The sequence below is a fragment of the Saccopteryx bilineata genome, chromosome 11, assembly GCF_036850765.1.
Source record: "Saccopteryx bilineata isolate mSacBil1 chromosome 11, mSacBil1_pri_phased_curated, whole genome shotgun sequence".
Lineage (NCBI taxonomy): Eukaryota > Metazoa > Chordata > Mammalia > Chiroptera > Emballonuridae > Saccopteryx > Saccopteryx bilineata.
The window spans coordinates 346,352-362,750 of NC_089500.1; the positions used below are offsets into that span (position 1 = coordinate 346,352).

At 48.9% G+C, this 16,399-nt stretch overlaps 1 protein-coding gene across 1 annotated transcript in view; it reads right to left on the reverse strand.

Moving 5' to 3' along the window:
• The window catches only part of PARD6G (par-6 family cell polarity regulator gamma), a 59,743-nt gene that overhangs the window by 35,967 nt on the left and 7,377 nt on the right, over positions 1 to 16,399 (reverse strand). Inside the window, exon 2 of the mRNA XM_066247144.1 lies at positions 3,590 to 3,812. Within this exon, the coding sequence (XP_066103241.1) occupies positions 3,590 to 3,812 (223 nt within the window). The remainder of the gene's footprint in view (positions 1 to 3,589; positions 3,813 to 16,399) is intronic.

Sequence of the window (16,399 nt, forward strand, 5' to 3'; positions counted from 1 at the left end):
AAATGGTTCAGTGTCTGCATGGGACCCACAAACACCCTCCTATATAATTACGGAACATCGAGATTACTTACAACTCATGTCACAGTGTCAATGCCATGTGAACAGTTGTTTACTTCATCACTTAGGGAGGAACAAGGACCAAGTCTGTAGCATCTGGTACAGAAGCAGCCACATGAGCCTCCCTGCGCAGCCCACGGCAGCAGAAATGGAACATTCTTCCCGAGCATTTCCTCTTGTGGTTAGGTGACCCTACCAATGTGGAGGGCTGACTGTTGTCTTTCCCACCACACTAAACAGCAATCTGTGCCGTTTTTGTACTGATGACTTACTATAAATGATGCTCGGGTATCTGGCTACAACTGGCAGATATGACAATATCTGTGATCTCTACTGGTAACAAGCCGCAGGGTCTGCGAGTCCTGTGCCATGTGACACTGACACTCCTGGGGACATGGGGACATCTTCCTGTTTAAGCCTCAAAACAACCCTAGGTGGGTGCCCCAGGTAAAGATAGCCAGTGGAAAGTACTAGAGAGACAGTCTGCACCCTGTTTCCACGCTCCTTGCTGTCACAGAACAGAGAAAGGCGGGGGCTGCAGGTGAAAGGCTCACGCTGAGAACAAGAGGGAGGAACCATCAGCAGCTACCAAACCCTGGGCAAGTCCTCCAGGGCCAGAAGAAAAGTACATAGTGAAGACAGGATGCAGGACCTTGGCCCCAGCGAGAGGTGACGCCATGGATGTTAACTGTTCCCACCTGCAAACACGGACTCGAGCTTCCTGTATCACTCAGCGTCAGGGAATCATCAGTGAAGATGCCAGTGTCACGAGGACCGGCCTCAGGAAGGACAGAGAGTGTCGTCTGCCCTGCTCCAAGACCAGCCCCACACGCAGCGGCACAGAGACATCACGTTCCCACAGATGGGCGCAGCCTGTGTCGTCCGCCATCCACAGGGCGCCTCATGCCCCCGCTCACCTCCTGCACTGATGAGCAGACACTACAACCTGTGTGGGCACAGGTGTGGGACACGCCAGCCCTGAGAGCTGTGAGTACCCACAGCTCAGAGAAGGCAGGTGGGCAGGCGGGCCCTCCCAAGAAGGGGGCAGGAGCACCTGTCCATGGGGCATGGGGTGGGCACAGGGGTAGGGAGAGTGTGGAAGCTGCAGCAGAGCCAGGCCCCGTGGAGGCGGAGGAGGGTCCTGACGCCGCATGAGGAAGAGGCAGCTGGGTAGGCTTCTCGGTTCGTCAGCAGGACACCCGGAGCAGCAGATGCACAGATCGGAGCTTTCTGATCTTGAGCCAGAGAACAGTCCACAGTGAAGTCAGCAGTCCCCTCCTGTGCCCTCTGTCGCCACAAACATGAGGACACAACGGCTCATAGTCACGGAACTCTGAGCACCAGACCACATGCTCTCAGCTCTGCACACTGTCCACTCACCTCAAAAGCCCCTGCGATAGAGAGGGCACCTGCTGCCAGAGCACCGGCTATGTCCCTGAGGGCCTCCACCCAGCACATGCAGGTGCTGGAGCTCTGCTAGGGCAGCCACCCGCCGCCGGGAGACTGAGCCGCCTTTCTCTGCTGCTCAGATCTACGTCACAGCACCACACACGTGGCCTGGAAGTGTCCCCGCAGCCACTGCTCCTTGAGGGTGATCAGTGCTTACAAGGGACAGGCGGTGCCCTCAGGGAAATAGTGACAATCATGACCAAGTCAACCACAAATTGCCATTTTCCAAACGTCAAGTGTCACCTCAGAAGGTTCTTTCCCAGAGGCAGATTAAGGTCGGCTGAGGCCCCAGGCGCAGAAGAAAACATTGGGCCCCTTACATTAGAAAAAAGTGTAAAGTTGGGGTTTTCTGGGGCCCTTCAGAAGTTGGGCCCAGGGCACGGGCCCGATGTGCCTGCCGTTAAATCCTCCTGTTCTTTCCATTGGTACAGCTGACCCTTGAACAACACGGTACAACCTGTGTGCACGGGGCCAGTTACACGCGATTTCCTCCACAAACACCTGCCATTTCTGGTCTGCACCGGCAGTACAGGGCTGACCGGATGCACTGATCTAGCCATTCCACAGAGGATGCGGGCAGCCCCGGGTCTTGTATCTGTGGGGTCCTGGACCTGATTCCCTGTGGATGCCCAGGGACAACCACACTCTGGGGAGTTGAAAGTTATACACAGATTCTTGACTATGTGTGGGTCAGCACCGCTAACCCTCATGTTGTTCAAGGGCCAATGGTATATATTCTTTTAAGTGAGAGGAGCGGGGAGACAGTGAAACAGACTCTTGCAAACACCCCGACCAGGATCCACTCGGCAACCCCCGTTTGCAGCTGATGCTCAAATCAGTGGAACCACTGGCTGCAGAAGGGGGAAGAGAGAGAAGAGGAAGAGGAGGGAAAAAGTAGCAGATGGTTGCTTCTCATGTGTGCCTTGACTGAGGATCAAACTTGGGACGTCTGCATGCCAGGCCGACCCACTATCCACAGAGCCAACTGGCCAGGACTAACAGTTTATTATTTAGAAATGTTAAGGTTCTCCCAGACTTTAGTGAAAACATCTGAAATGCGGCCTGGGCTGTGGTGGCACAGTGGATAGAGTGTTTGACCTGGAACGCTGAGGTCACCAATTTGAAACCCCGGGCTTGCTGGGTCAAGACACATAGAAGCAACTATGAGTTAATGCTTCCTGCTCCTCCCCCATGTCCTTCTCTCTCACTCCCCTCTCTAAAATCAATAAATAATAATTTGCCTGACCAGGCACAGTGGATAGAGCGCTGGAGTGGGATGCGGAAGACCCAGGTTTGAGACCCAGAGGTCGCCAGCTTGAGTAAAAAGCTTACCAGCTTGGACCCAAGGTTGCTGGCTCGAGCAAGAGGTTACTAGGTCTGCTGAAGGCCCACGGTCAAGGCACATATGAGAAAGCAATCAATGAACAACTACGGTGTTGCAACAAAAAACTGATGATTGATGCTTCTCATTTCTCTTTGTTCCTTCCTGTCTGTCTGTCCCTATCTATCCCCCCCTCTGTCCCTGTAAAAAAATTTTAAAAATAAAATAAACTAAAAAATAATAATTTTAAAAATCTAAAAAACAAATCTGAAATGCAATTCTGAGGGGTGCGCAGGACAAGGCCCAGCCCTTCCACCATTAATCAAGTCACGGTCACTTATTTTCCCACAAGATGATGTTACAGAAAACTAGGCCTTCAGAGCAAAAGTTAACCAAGGCAACAATTTAGAGCTGGCATTGTTTTCCAGTCCCAAAACACAGTGGAAAACACACTGGCAACCTTAAGTTTCGTTCTTGCGTTACTGATTAAGGCCTTTTCGTGATGGAATTAGGTTATTTCTAGTTAAATACTGAAAGTATCAATATGATTTTTTTCCTCAGTTATTACCAGAAATCAATTTGAAAATGCCGTTTAAATAGTTTAAGCCTTTCTAGTAAAGAGCAATGTTGACCAAACAAATGCCAATCTCTTCCGTCTCTCGGCACATGCCAGGACACAGAATCTTGTGGTTCTGCAGCGACAGTCAGAACAGAAAGCCGTGTTTATCTCTGAAATGAGCAGCAGCTCAGCCCCCTCGGTACCTCGTTTCTGGATGAAGACCCTGAGTAGGGGGTTTGCACTTGAGACCGCCTTGCAGAAGTTGTCATCGTTGTTGATGGGCAGCAGGTCACCATGCATGTCTGCGTAGCCAATGGTCACCTCGGTGTTGGCGATGTGGTGGGTGTGCATGACCAGCTGGTAAAAGTCCTCGAACTTCCCAGGCTTTTGACGGTCTAAGGAGAACCTTCGGAACTCAGCCCCAAACTACAATGCAAGATACGGGCGTAAATGAATGACAGGGAAAAGGCACCAAAAATTAACACATGTTTACTGAGCCTCCAAAGGTCTAGGACACAGTGGTGATCAGGACCCTGTCCTCCGTCTTCCTGGTGCGAGCTCAGGCTGTCGGGAGGATACTGTCAGAATCAGTGAGCAAGGAGGAGGGCGGAGGGAAGACACAGGAGTTTCATTCCTCCTCAGTCTAGATGGCCCAGGCCCTGGAGGCAGGGGCGGCCATGCTGCTAAACTTCCGGACGGTTTCTAAGAGCACTGGAAGCCCTGGAACAATTTTAATTTTAAGCAAGAAAGTGATTTGACATAATTTGCATTTTAAAAAGAGCACATAGCTGCACTTCCATAGGATCAGAAGTGGAGGCAAAATGGAAAGAAAGAAGGGACATGGTAAAAAGGACACTACAGCTCTCAGGGAGACAGAGCACATGTCCTGGAACTGGCCAGACAGAGCAGGTCACTCTTCAAAACAGATGGTCCTCATCTTCCTGCTTCAGGAATCGCCCAGTCCCCCTCTTTCCGGCTGCCCTGGCCCCGGCTCAGATGCCCACAGAGCTGCTTGCGGAGCTCCGGGCCACCTGCCAGGAGAGGACCTGGGTCACCTCCCACAGGGTGAGCTGTCCAGGGATGTGAAGGCACCGCCTGTTTGTTTGGACTGAGGGTTCTGGCAGTTGTTTCTCACTTGGCAACAGGGGACTGAAGGCATCAGGCTCTTCACTGTAACTGCAAACTAATTATATTGGTTCCAAAAGACACAGAAATGAAATGCCTACTGCTTACAAAAAACTAGTCACGCCCTGGCCGGTTGGCTCAGCGGTAGAGTGTCGGCCTAGCGTGCGGAGGACCCGGGTTCGATTCCCGGCCAGGGCACACAGGAGAAGCGCACATTTGCTTCTCCACCCCTCCGCCGCGCTTTCCTCTCTGTCTCTCTCTTCCCCTCCCGCAGCCAAGGCTCAATTGGAGCAAAGATGGCCCGGGCGCTGGGGATGGCTCTGTGGCCTCTGCCCCAGGCGCTACAGTGGCTCTGGTCGCAACATGGCGACGCCCAGGATGGGCAGAGCATCGCCCCCTGGTGGGCGTGCCGGGTGGATCCCGGTCGGGCGCATGCGGGAGTCTGTCTGACTGTCTCTCCCCGTTTCCAGCTTCAGAAAAATGAAAAAAAAAACAAACAAAAAAAAAAACTAGTCACTATATCCTCCGGACATTATGTCAAGGGCAAATCCACTCAAACCATCCAGGGCTGCCTGGTTCTCAAATCTGGGCTGCATCAGTCAGCTGGATGCCCCCAAGTCTGGAACTGGCAGCTCCAGAATTTGCACTTTGACAGCTCCCAGGAGAAGCCAGTGCTGTGGGCGGGCAGGCGGACACATAAAACCACAAGTTTTAAGGGAATTAGTCTCTAGAGGCCAACTTCCACAGATCTGGAGAACCAGTCTCCTGAGGCATTTCCCTTTTAAAAAGCAAAGGAAAACAAGCTCCTCACCCATCCTGCATGGCCACAGGGATAAAAAAAAAACTTCATGGCACACAACAGTGGGACAACCCAAAGCACTTGTATGGGGAAAGCCACTTTCAATGGCTGAGTCAGGGAAGAAAGGCTCTGAACTCAGCAGGGCCTGAAAATGCAGAGCTAACCTAAAGTCCCTCCCCCATCACTCAAAGATGAGCATGGTTTTCTTCTCGGTATTTATTCTAAGTATACACAACTGGCTGGCCTATGCAGGGGCTACAAAACTTTTCAAGGCTCAAGAGATCAAGCCTACAACATAAGTTTCACGTGATTTCTTTTTCCAGATTTGGTTATCCAATCACATCACATAAGTTTATTTCAATATCAACCATCATCTTTCCCTTCTCACACCTCTAAATACAGACTGACTTCCTCAGTTTTTAATCAGTATACGCTTTTTCTACTAATTATATAAAAAGACCTTGATCATGTCTAATAAAACTAGTAAGAGTATTTCTGACTTCTGTATAGAATTCATAGTTGAATATCACCCTAAACTGGGCATAGTGCATCCTGATTCCACTCGTGCCTCCCAGACTAGTGCCCTGTCCGGCAATTTACATAACGAGAGACAGCAGGGCAGGCTCTAAACAAGGTGTTCTGCAACGTCAGTCCTAACTGAAGGTAGCACTTGATCTAAGATGCATCTCAATTTGTTCATCAGTTCTTTTAATACATGTGAATTCTTTTTTTTTTTTCCAGATTCTGTCTTTATTTACAATATACTTAAACCGCTGTGATGTGCTGGCGGTTAGCAATGGGACAGCCGATGGCAGGGCCGACCCCGAGGCTGGTGGGTGCACCTCCCACCCAGGACCTGCGGCCGAGCAACGAGCTGGAGAGATGTCTGCAGTCTGGATGGTTTTACACTCCTTCAACCCCGCTTTCCACAACACTCGGACGCTCTCCTCAGACAGTGTGTAAATTCTTAAATTTTTAAAATTTAAGTATAGTTGTTACACAAACACACTGGTTATGTTAGTTTCAGGTGTATAGCACAGTGATTTGAGGGGAAAATGAATTCTGACTTTTTTCTGAAGGAGCAGGTGTCAGATAGTGAGGCTGACTCCGTGAGGTGAGCAGTTTGGTGAACATGCTCCCCACACTGAACAAGCAACAAAATTTGGGGAAAAGTTGGGAAATGTGATATGATAAAAGCATTTTTCCCCCAATGTTTTTATTGTGGCAAAATACACATAACATAAAATTTACCACCTTAACCATTCTTTTCCTTTGCCAGGTTAGGAAAGTTTTCAACCATTATTTCTTCAAATAAGTTTGCAATCACTCACTCTCCTTCTTCCCCTTCCAGGACCATCAGGATGCAATGTTGGTACATCTGATGTTGCCCCAGAGGTCCCTTAAACTGTCCTCATTTTTAAAAATTCTTTTTCTTTTTGCTGTTCCAATTGTGTATTTTCTGCTACCCTATCTTCCAAATCACTGCCTTGATCCTCTCCTTTGTCAGATCTGCTGTTGGTTCCATCTCATGTATTCTTCATGTTAGTTACTGCATTCTCCATGTCTGACTGGTTCTGTTGTTTTGTTTTGTTTTTAATGACAGAGACAGAGAGTCAGAGAAAGGGACAGACATACAGGAAGGAAGAGAGATGAGAAGCATCAATTCTTTGTTGCAGCTCCTTAGTTGTTCATTGATTGCTTTCTCATATGTGCCTATAGCAGACTGAGTGACCCCTTGCTCAAGTCGGCGACCTTGGAATTCAAGTCAGCAAACTCTGGGCTCAAGCTAGTGACCATGGGGTCATGTCTATGATCCCAAGCTCAAGCTGGCGACCCTGCACTCAAACTGGATGAGTCCACACTCAAGCCAGCGACCTTGGGGTTTCAAACCTGGGTCCTCCGCATCCCAATCTGATGTTCTATCCACTGCACCACCGCCTGGTCAGGCTGACTGGTTCTTTTGTATGGTTCCTATCTCTTTGTGTGAGTCCCCACTGAGCATCCTTACTACAGTGCTTTAAACTCTGCATCTGGTAGGTCACCTGCCTCCATTTCATTTACTTCTTTTTCTGAAATTTTCTCCTTTCATTTGGGACATGTTTCTTTCTTCCCTCATTCTGGCTGCTTCCCTCTGTCATTTGCTAGATCTCCTAGTCTTGGCAAAGTGGCCATTTATATAGGTGTCCTGTAGGGCCCAGTGAGGCAGATACCCCAGTCACCTGAAGGACTATTAGGGTCAAACCAAAAGGGCTCAGGAACTAGCCTGAATCATCTCCCAACAGCCACAACAGCCAAAGACAGGATTATTTGAACATCTGATCATCAATAAGGATCCTAACTATCATGGGTTAGAACATACCCAGAATGTAGAAATACATTTGATCATAATAACCAAAAATTTATGTTTTACTTTTTGGATGATGCCAGGGAACCAACCACTCTTTTGAAAACTGGTAAAGAATCACGCACTTTTTCAAAATGATATCATTCAATATAAAGAATTTCACTGAGGTATAACTCCTTACTTCCCAGAGCTTGCAGACAAATAAACTGACATTTTATTATTATTATTTTGGTAATATTTACTGTATTTCATAATGGAACCCAACTATTATTCCTATAACAGAATTGTAAAAATGGGGGGTTACCTCTTAAAATTAAAAAAAAATTTCAAATACAAAGTAAGGAGGCCAATAAGCAAAATTAAATCAGCTTGTAAATGTAATCTATTTATATTTCCTTTAAAAATATTAAGTAATAATAGCATGATCATTATACTTTAATTAGAAAATAAATAGAGTATATCTACCTATTTATCTAATTTCCTGTCACAGTTAAGAAGGGGAGGTTCCAACAAGTGCTTGCTGTGGTGAGCAATACCAGTTGCTACAGAAGAAAAGTGCTATTGAATCAACTAGGTTACAGAGAAAGTTCTCATCAAAGAGCAAGAAACTTCTCCTTGGTCAAGAATGTGGTGGAAACCCAAGATAGCTAAAAGCTTAGGAAGCACAGAATATTTGCTGTTTTAAGATTTCAACTCAAAGCACCTCTTGAACACAGCTCCACTTCTCCTAAAAGCAGTAAGAACCCTGCTGAATATGGTCAAACTCAACTTATTGAGAATTATGGAAAATAACCAAAGGCCTGTAGAAATCCAAGGAGTTTTAATTCTGAATCTCAGAGGAGTATAAAACAACTTTACATTTGTGATCAACTGACTTTTGAAAAGAAGGCCAGAAAAGCCAGCGGTGGAGAAGAACAGTGTTTCCAGCAGACAGCTGGCGCAGTGCCCGCCGGGACTCCTGCCTCAGAGCATCAGCAACAATGAACTCAGACTGCATACAGACCTTACTGTAAGAACTGAATTTACAAAACTTTTAGAAGACACAGGATTAGTTTTGCATCACTGGGGCTGGGCAATTTTTTTTTAATTTTTTTAAATTTATTTATTCATTTTAGAGAGGAGAGGGGGAGAGAGAGAGGAGAGAGAGACAAAGAGAGAGAAGGGGGGAGGAGTTGGAGGCATCAACTCCCATATGTGCCTTGACCAGGCAAGCCCAGGGTTTCAAACCGGCAACCTCAACATTTCCAGGTCGACGCTTTATCCACTGCACCACCACAGGTCAGGCTGATTTTTTTATATAATTCTGAAAGCATGAACAATGAAAGAAAAAATAGATGAACTGGTCTTTATCAAAGTTGAAAACTATTGTGCTTTAAAGGTTACCATCAAGAAAGTGAAAATACGATAAAAAATATGGGTGAAAATATTGCAAATCATAAATTTAATAAGGGTCTTGCTTCAAAATATATGACAGAACCTTAAATTCAACAATAGAGTGGCAACCCCATTAAAAATGAATAGATACCGAATAGATAAGTTCTCCAGAGAAGATGTACAAATGGCCCACAAACACATGAAAAGACCTCAACATTGATAATCCTTAGGAACATGCAAATCCATCCATAAAGTGTGATTTTTATCTCGTGTGAAATATAGCTTATAAACCTTTTTTTTGTTTTAATATTTCACCTTAAAGAAGAATTTGTTTTTAAATAGTCAATTGGGCCTGACCGGATGGTGGCGCAGTGGATAGAGCATTGGACTGGGATGTGGAAGGACCCAGGTTCAAGACCCCAAGGTCGCCAACTTGAGTGCAGGCTCATCTGGCTTGAGCAAAAAGCTCACCAGCTTGGACCCAAGGTCACTGGCTCAAGCAGGGGTTACTCAGTCTGCTGAAGGCCCACGGTCAAGGCACATATGAGAAAGCAATCAATGAACAGCTAAGGTGTCACAATGAAAAACTGATGATGGATGCTTCTCATCTCTCTCTGTTTCTGTCTGTCTGTCCCTATCTATCTCTCTCTCTGTCCCTGTAAAAAAAAAAAAAAAAAAAAAAGCCAATTGGCTCTGGCCGGATAGCTTGGCTGGTTAGGCAGTGTTTTTCAACCACCAGTCCACAGACTGGTCTGCCAGAAATTTTGTGCCAGTACAGAAAGGAGTTGACCACCCTATGCTGTATGAAGATTATAGACCCAGTGATCTTAGTCAAATTTGCTTATGCTCCAGGTGATTTCTGCCTTAGCAATTCCTGAAATAACTCTATTTTCACCAGCCCCCAAGTGTAAAAAGGTTTAAGAACACTGGGTTAGAGCTTCATCCCAATACACAGAGGTTGCAGGTTTGATCCCTGGTCAAGGCATATATATACAGGAACAGATTGATGTTTCTGTCTCCTGTGTGCCCTGGCCGGGAATCGAACCCGGGACTTCAGCATGCCAGGCCGACGCTCTACCACCGAGCTAACCGGCCAGGGCCTAGATGTTTCTGTCTCTTTCTCTCCTCACTTCTCTCTCTCTCTCTAAAATCAACAAGAAATGTTTTTAATAAATAAATAAATAAATAAATAAATAAATGCTAATAGCCAATTGAAGGCTGACTGAAAGCCACATCCAGAAACATGGAAAGCCCTGAGGGTTTGGTGCAATGGAAGGCCCGCTTCAGCTCCATAAAGGTGGGACCCCCAGGGAACACAGGTACAACCACCTGCTTTCAGCACTCATCAATTTAGAAAGGTGAAGACCTAAGAAGGAAGGGCCCAATGACTGCCAGCCCCAAAGTGGAGAAGCAGGAGGTGATACTTTGTCTAAGCTGGTAAGGCAAGCTTTTCCAGTTCACACTGGTCCCACAGAGTTGAACTGGGAAGGAGGACTGAGGACAGGCACTCTGGAACAGGACAGAACTTGCCTTCTCTCACACACACCTCTCCACCAGGGCCACAAACTGTAAACGGACCTCAGTCTCTCTTCTCCAGTGCAGCAGCTAGGACTTCATATGAATGATATTTCTGAAGTCACAAGGCTCTGGCAATATAAACCTGCTTTCATCATTCAGTGTCATGACACTCTAAGGATAAATCCATTATCATGACTATTCCTAAAATATTTAAAATGTAAATTTTTTTCTTTTTCTTGATACCTAAGGAGGTCTCTCCACACTTGCCCATATGTTTAAACAACTCCACTGTCACAGAAACAGATTTAAGTCAAAGCAGGAAAGGCCTGTTTGGTGGGCACCTCAAGTCTGGCTAGCTGTCTTCATGTCCACAATGACACTGGCTAGCTTCCCATTAAAGTGCCCTTCCGAGTGCCTTCTGAGCCCCTATACTGAGGGGTCCTATGGGGGAGGTGGCTCGGACTCACAGATGCTCTGAACTTTAAAAAGGTTAAGTCACCTGGCTCCTGGTTTGTAAGGTATCCATAGGGCATGATGGCATATCGTCAGACTCACCAGGCAAGGCCACAGAACCAGGCATTAAGGAAGAATCTTTCCCCATTAAAATCTGCTTGGTGCCTGATGTGGCAGTGGTGCAGTGGATAAAGTGTTGGACTGGGATGCGGAGGACCCAGGTTCGAGCCCCCGAGGTCGCCGGCTTGAGCGCGGGCTCATCTGGTTTGAGTAAAGCTCACCAGGCAGCTTGGACCCAAGGTCACTGGCTCAAGCAAGGTGTTACTTGGTCTGCTGAAGGCCCATGGTCAAGGCACATATGAGAAAGCAATCAATGAACAACTAAGGTGTCACAACGAAAAACTGATGATTGATGCTTCTCATCCCTCTCCGTTCCTGTCTGTCTATCCCTGTCTTTCCCTCTCTCTGATTCTCTCTCTGTCTCTATAAAAAAAAAAAAAAGTGAAAAAAAAATCTGCTTAGTAAGTGGGTCATTCTAAGACACCTCCCAAAGCCCAACAGCCACAGATGTTTAATCACTGCTGAGCGAGGCCGGGAAAGGACCACAGCTCACAATGGACAGACCCGTGAGAGCAGGGTCTGGTTGCTGCAGCCTAGCACCCTTCTGCCATACAGCAGGAACTCAGATCTTCACTGAAATCATGAATTAAACTTCTGTTAACCATTTAAAAATAAAACTCTAGAATTTCAATTACATTAACATTGACTGACCATCAAAAAAACAGGAAGTGCAAAGGAGTCACGGAGGGGCACCTGCCTGCACCATCCTCACCCTGTGTGCCGCCACACACAACCCATCAACCTGGGCAGAGGCCACCCGTCAGTGGGAAGGTGAAGGTGTTTCCACAGGCACAACCAAGAGGGCACATTGGCCTGTTTGCAAATGGGTAAGAGAGTGGCCTGGGTCTCTAAGCCTGTGAAACACATTCCCTGTGAGAAACTAACAGGGCACTGGCTGTAACTTCATTTCAGCCGTCAAAGCCCAACATTAAATGCCAGTCTTCTGTGCTCTCATTATACCCAGGGCACCTGAAAGTACTGGGTACTGTCTTAAGAAAAAGGGTTTGTTTCCTAATTGCTTTCCCCAGAAGGGGGTGTAGTCATCATTCTCCTTACATGCTCTCTTTCACAAGAGTGACCTCAAGCACCACCAGAGCATCAGGACACTCCACAAAAGGGTCATTTTAAGTGACATGTGTCTCTTTACTTGAACTCCCTTCTCCAAACTGCCAATAAGAACTTCCTGAATAGACACTATCCTGCACTGGGTTTCTCAGTAAAACGTGACCTTATTTCATCCCCCACTGACCGTGGCAGAAGTTGGTGCTCACAGAACAAAGACTGTGAGGTGTGGGCCTGCTTTCAACCACCTCAGATTTTATGAAATGGGCTCTGACTCCAGAAACTGTCCGTCATGCTGGGGAGCACAGTGAACAACACAGAAAAAATGCCTGTCCTCCCAGAACCTACCTTCCAGTGGGGAAGAGAAACAGTGAGCGTGGTGGCGATGAGCCTCAGTCATGCAGTCTGAGGAGAAAGTGTGCGGAAAAGAGGAGATGGGGGGACTGCCATGTCTGCTTCATGAGCCGCCAGGGGCTATGTGGGGCTCAGGCCATCCCAGCACAGGGGCCTAGGGCCCTTCTACATGTCCTGCTCTGGCCACTGCTCTGGCATGGGGACAAGCCCTGGGCCTCTCTGGGCTCCTGTCACCCATATGCGGGCGGGGCTGGGCAGCCTGAAGCCACACACACAGCAGGTCAGGGGCTGCACCACTGGCCCTGATACAATCACTGCCCTGACCCCCAGGGACCAAGGGTGCTGGATACCAGACCTTCCTGTTCCAATACCCTGAGTGCTCCCAGGGTCCCTTGGTCATTTCCCACCTTCAGGTTGTGTTCATCTAGGATACAGGATTCTCCTGGGGTCTCCAGTGGTACGATGCCCTTCACACACACAGGAGGTCCCTGACATCTGCCCTGCAATGCAGCCCTAAACTGTGCACACACATAACCCTGGAGTCCCAGCAGCTCTGAGCCCCTGGCTGCTGAGAGGGCAGACCAGGGCCCTGCGTCCAGGCCCCGCCAATATGGCCCCGCCCCCACACGCTAAGGCCCCGCCTCCTGCCAGGTAACAGCAATGGCCGGTCAGCAGAAGCAAACAGATGACACTAGAAAATGTTCATCAAAATATTTACAACAGTGAAAACTGGAGGCTATAGAACAGGGGTCCCCAAACTTTTTACACAGGGGGCCAGTTCACTGTCCCTCAGATGTTGGAGGGCCGGACTATAAAAAAAACTATGAACAAATCCCTATGCACACTGCACACATCTTATTTTAAAGTAAAAAAACAAAACAGGAACAAATCCAATATTTAAAATAAAATAAAGAACAAGTAAATTTAAATCAACAAACTGACCAGTATTTCAATGAGAACTATGCTCCTCTCACTGACCACCAATGAAAGAGGTGCCCCTTCCGGAAGTGCGGCGGGGGCCGGATAAATGGCCTCAGGGGGCCGCATGTGGCCCGCGGGGCCGTAGTTTGGGGACCCCTGCTGTAGAAACTTGTCAGACAGACGAAGCCCTTTCCGGGGGATGAAATCTGAGGCAGCCTCGGAGAGCCGTTTTAGTTGATGACTCAGGAAGCCTTTACAACATGGCAACTGAAAGAAAACAACAGGAGCCTGAGTCTACGATGTGGTCCCAACCACGTCAAAAACCAGAGCAGGCAGCAGGGCCCAGCCCAGGAAATTCTTGGAGCAGGAGCCAGAGCCGGAGCCTGGCCTACCTGGCCCGCCCTGCCACAAGCCAGGGTCTCTGGGGCCCCGGCTCCCACTCCACCAGGTGTAAGTTCAGCCTCGCACCTGGGCCCCCTGCGATGCCTGGTTTGCATTCCAACACGACTCCCAAGGTGCACACTGCTGTGAAAAGCAGGGTCGGAAATACACAGTAAGCATCTTTCCAGTCACCAGGATGGGCTGGTTCATTCAAAAAAGTTTTACTGAATCCAGAAGGGGCCTGGCTTTTAGCTCCTATGGGTGTCTTCATGGTGCTGACAGTTTGACAGCCAGATGGTGAACAGTAATCACACCTGTAGATGTGCAATCACAAACTACGAAATGCAGATAAAAAGACCATATGACACAGCCCTAGATTTAAAGGACAGAGACAGGACAGGGCACTTCACCTGCAGCACCGCTGGCGGAAGACAGCCCAGGACCAGAAGTGCAGGGTGGGTGCCCAACCCACAGGACTTCACTGTGTGCCTGGGATGCTGTACAGATGGTTCTGCGGCTGGTATCTCTGATGTCCCTCTCTTTGTGGAGGCGGGTCCTGGAGTCACAATCAACACAACATTCAGAGGAAGAGGACCCTCTGTCTCACTGGCCAGGGAGGTCACATGCCCCTCTCTGAACCAATCACTGCAGGGGAATGGGACTTCCTGCGGCCACTGGAGCCCTCCCACCTAGAGTAGGTCAGGGCTGCTGTCAGAAAGGGGGCTAGACCCAATCATAAAAGATCTAAGGAGTATGCATTCACGGGGTGTACACAAGCATCTCAGGACTGTTTTTGGGACAGGGCCAAGGAGCAGGTGTGCGCACACACACACCACACAGAAAACTGTAGAAAGACCTCCCTTTGGGGAATGGCAAGAAAGCACGGCCTGCTCCTGACAAGGCACCTGAATCTGCCAGAGTGTGCAGCCCTGCCATGACATGACTTCCTGGGCTAGCACGTTGGAACAGTTTAAAATCGGGCCACAGACCTGTGAGTCAGACAGGGTAGAGCTGAAAATGAACCTGGCCCCTTCCTGCACCCGGTCCACCCACCACGATCTTCAGCGATGACAGGCACCTGAAGAACTGCCCCGACAAGCCCACGTCCTGCACGAGGCTGCCCAGTGACTGCTGGGACCAAGGACTCACTGCATTTGTACTCTCCTCTGTGAGCATGGTGTCACCCGCACCCAGGGACCCAGCACTGCTCTGCAGGCGTGGGGCAGGGCTTAGGGGGGAGGACACCGCGCCCCTCTGCAGCCTGTCCCCCTCCACCATGAGTTCACATTGGGATGTGATTCAGGAACATGGTCTGTGGCCTCTTGCCCAGCAGAGGTTTCCAGTTTGGGGGAGAAGGTGTGGCCAGCGCCCAGCTTTGTGTACACCACTCTTCAGTAATAACAGCAACCAGAGGTGTCACTGTTCCCACTCACAGACAGCAGCCGGGACCTAGAGGGACTCAGTAAGCTGCCCACAGGCACAAGCTAGTAAACAAAGAATCCAAGGTTAACACAGCAGGGACCCTAACCCTATAGAGCTCCAGTGGTGGGGCAAGGATTCCATGTGGAAGGTCAGGCAGGGACAGGAGCAGGGACACCCCATGTGGGAAGGGACTCCCAGTAGGAAAGGACAGTGACAGTGTGGTAGAAGACTGCCCTGGGAGCTGAGTGCAGCTTCAGGGAAACCCAGGTTCTGAGAGAGGTGAGCAGCAGGTGGGCCCACCTCCATGGGACATTTCTCTAACTGAAATGCACTCAGGCCAAGGAGCTGGACCCCGGCCTCGGCAGGGAAGCAGGGTCACATCCCAATGTGAGCTCACGGTAGAGGGGGACAGGCTGCGGAGGGGCGCGGTCTAGTCAGGGGTCTCTTGTCAATGCAGACACGAAGGCAGAGTCGTTGAAAGCAAGGCCCTGGATTGATGCATGAGGTTGAAATTCCTGATTCACCTTTACTGACTGCATGGCTCTGGGTCATTTCAACCTTGCTGAGTGGATTTCTCCCTTTGTAAGAAAGGGATAGAGAATATTCCTAATGGAGTTGTTGTCAGAATCACCCACGAGTGCGTGTGCAAGGAAACCCAGTAGATGGCAGCTGTCACCAGCAGCTTGTGACGGCCCTCCTCCTGGCCCAGCACACAGGGCAGGGAGTTCGCCACATCCAGAGCGGCTCTCCCACGGCATAAGCAGGACCGCCCTCTCAGAGACCCGCACTTGCAAACACAGTAAGGATGCCTTCTGCATGTGTGGCTACCTTGCAGATCAGCAAGCGCGGCATGGGCACCTTCCTTAAATAAGGCTCTGTGGATTGCTGATGGCAGTCATTGCTTTCTTAGGCCCCGTCCTTCCCTTGTGGGCAGGCAATTATTTCTCAGGGGCCATTTTTCAAAATGACGCAAACATTTCATAATTCCATAACGGAAAAGCTGTGCTCACAAGTACAGACTTGGAGCCCTCCAGGTGCAGCCAACCCAGCTACAAAATTCAAGGGGCCCCTGTGATGTGGTACGTCTAGGAAGTCACCAATGACATTCTGGCCACAACAGCAAAGAGCCTATGCAGCAGC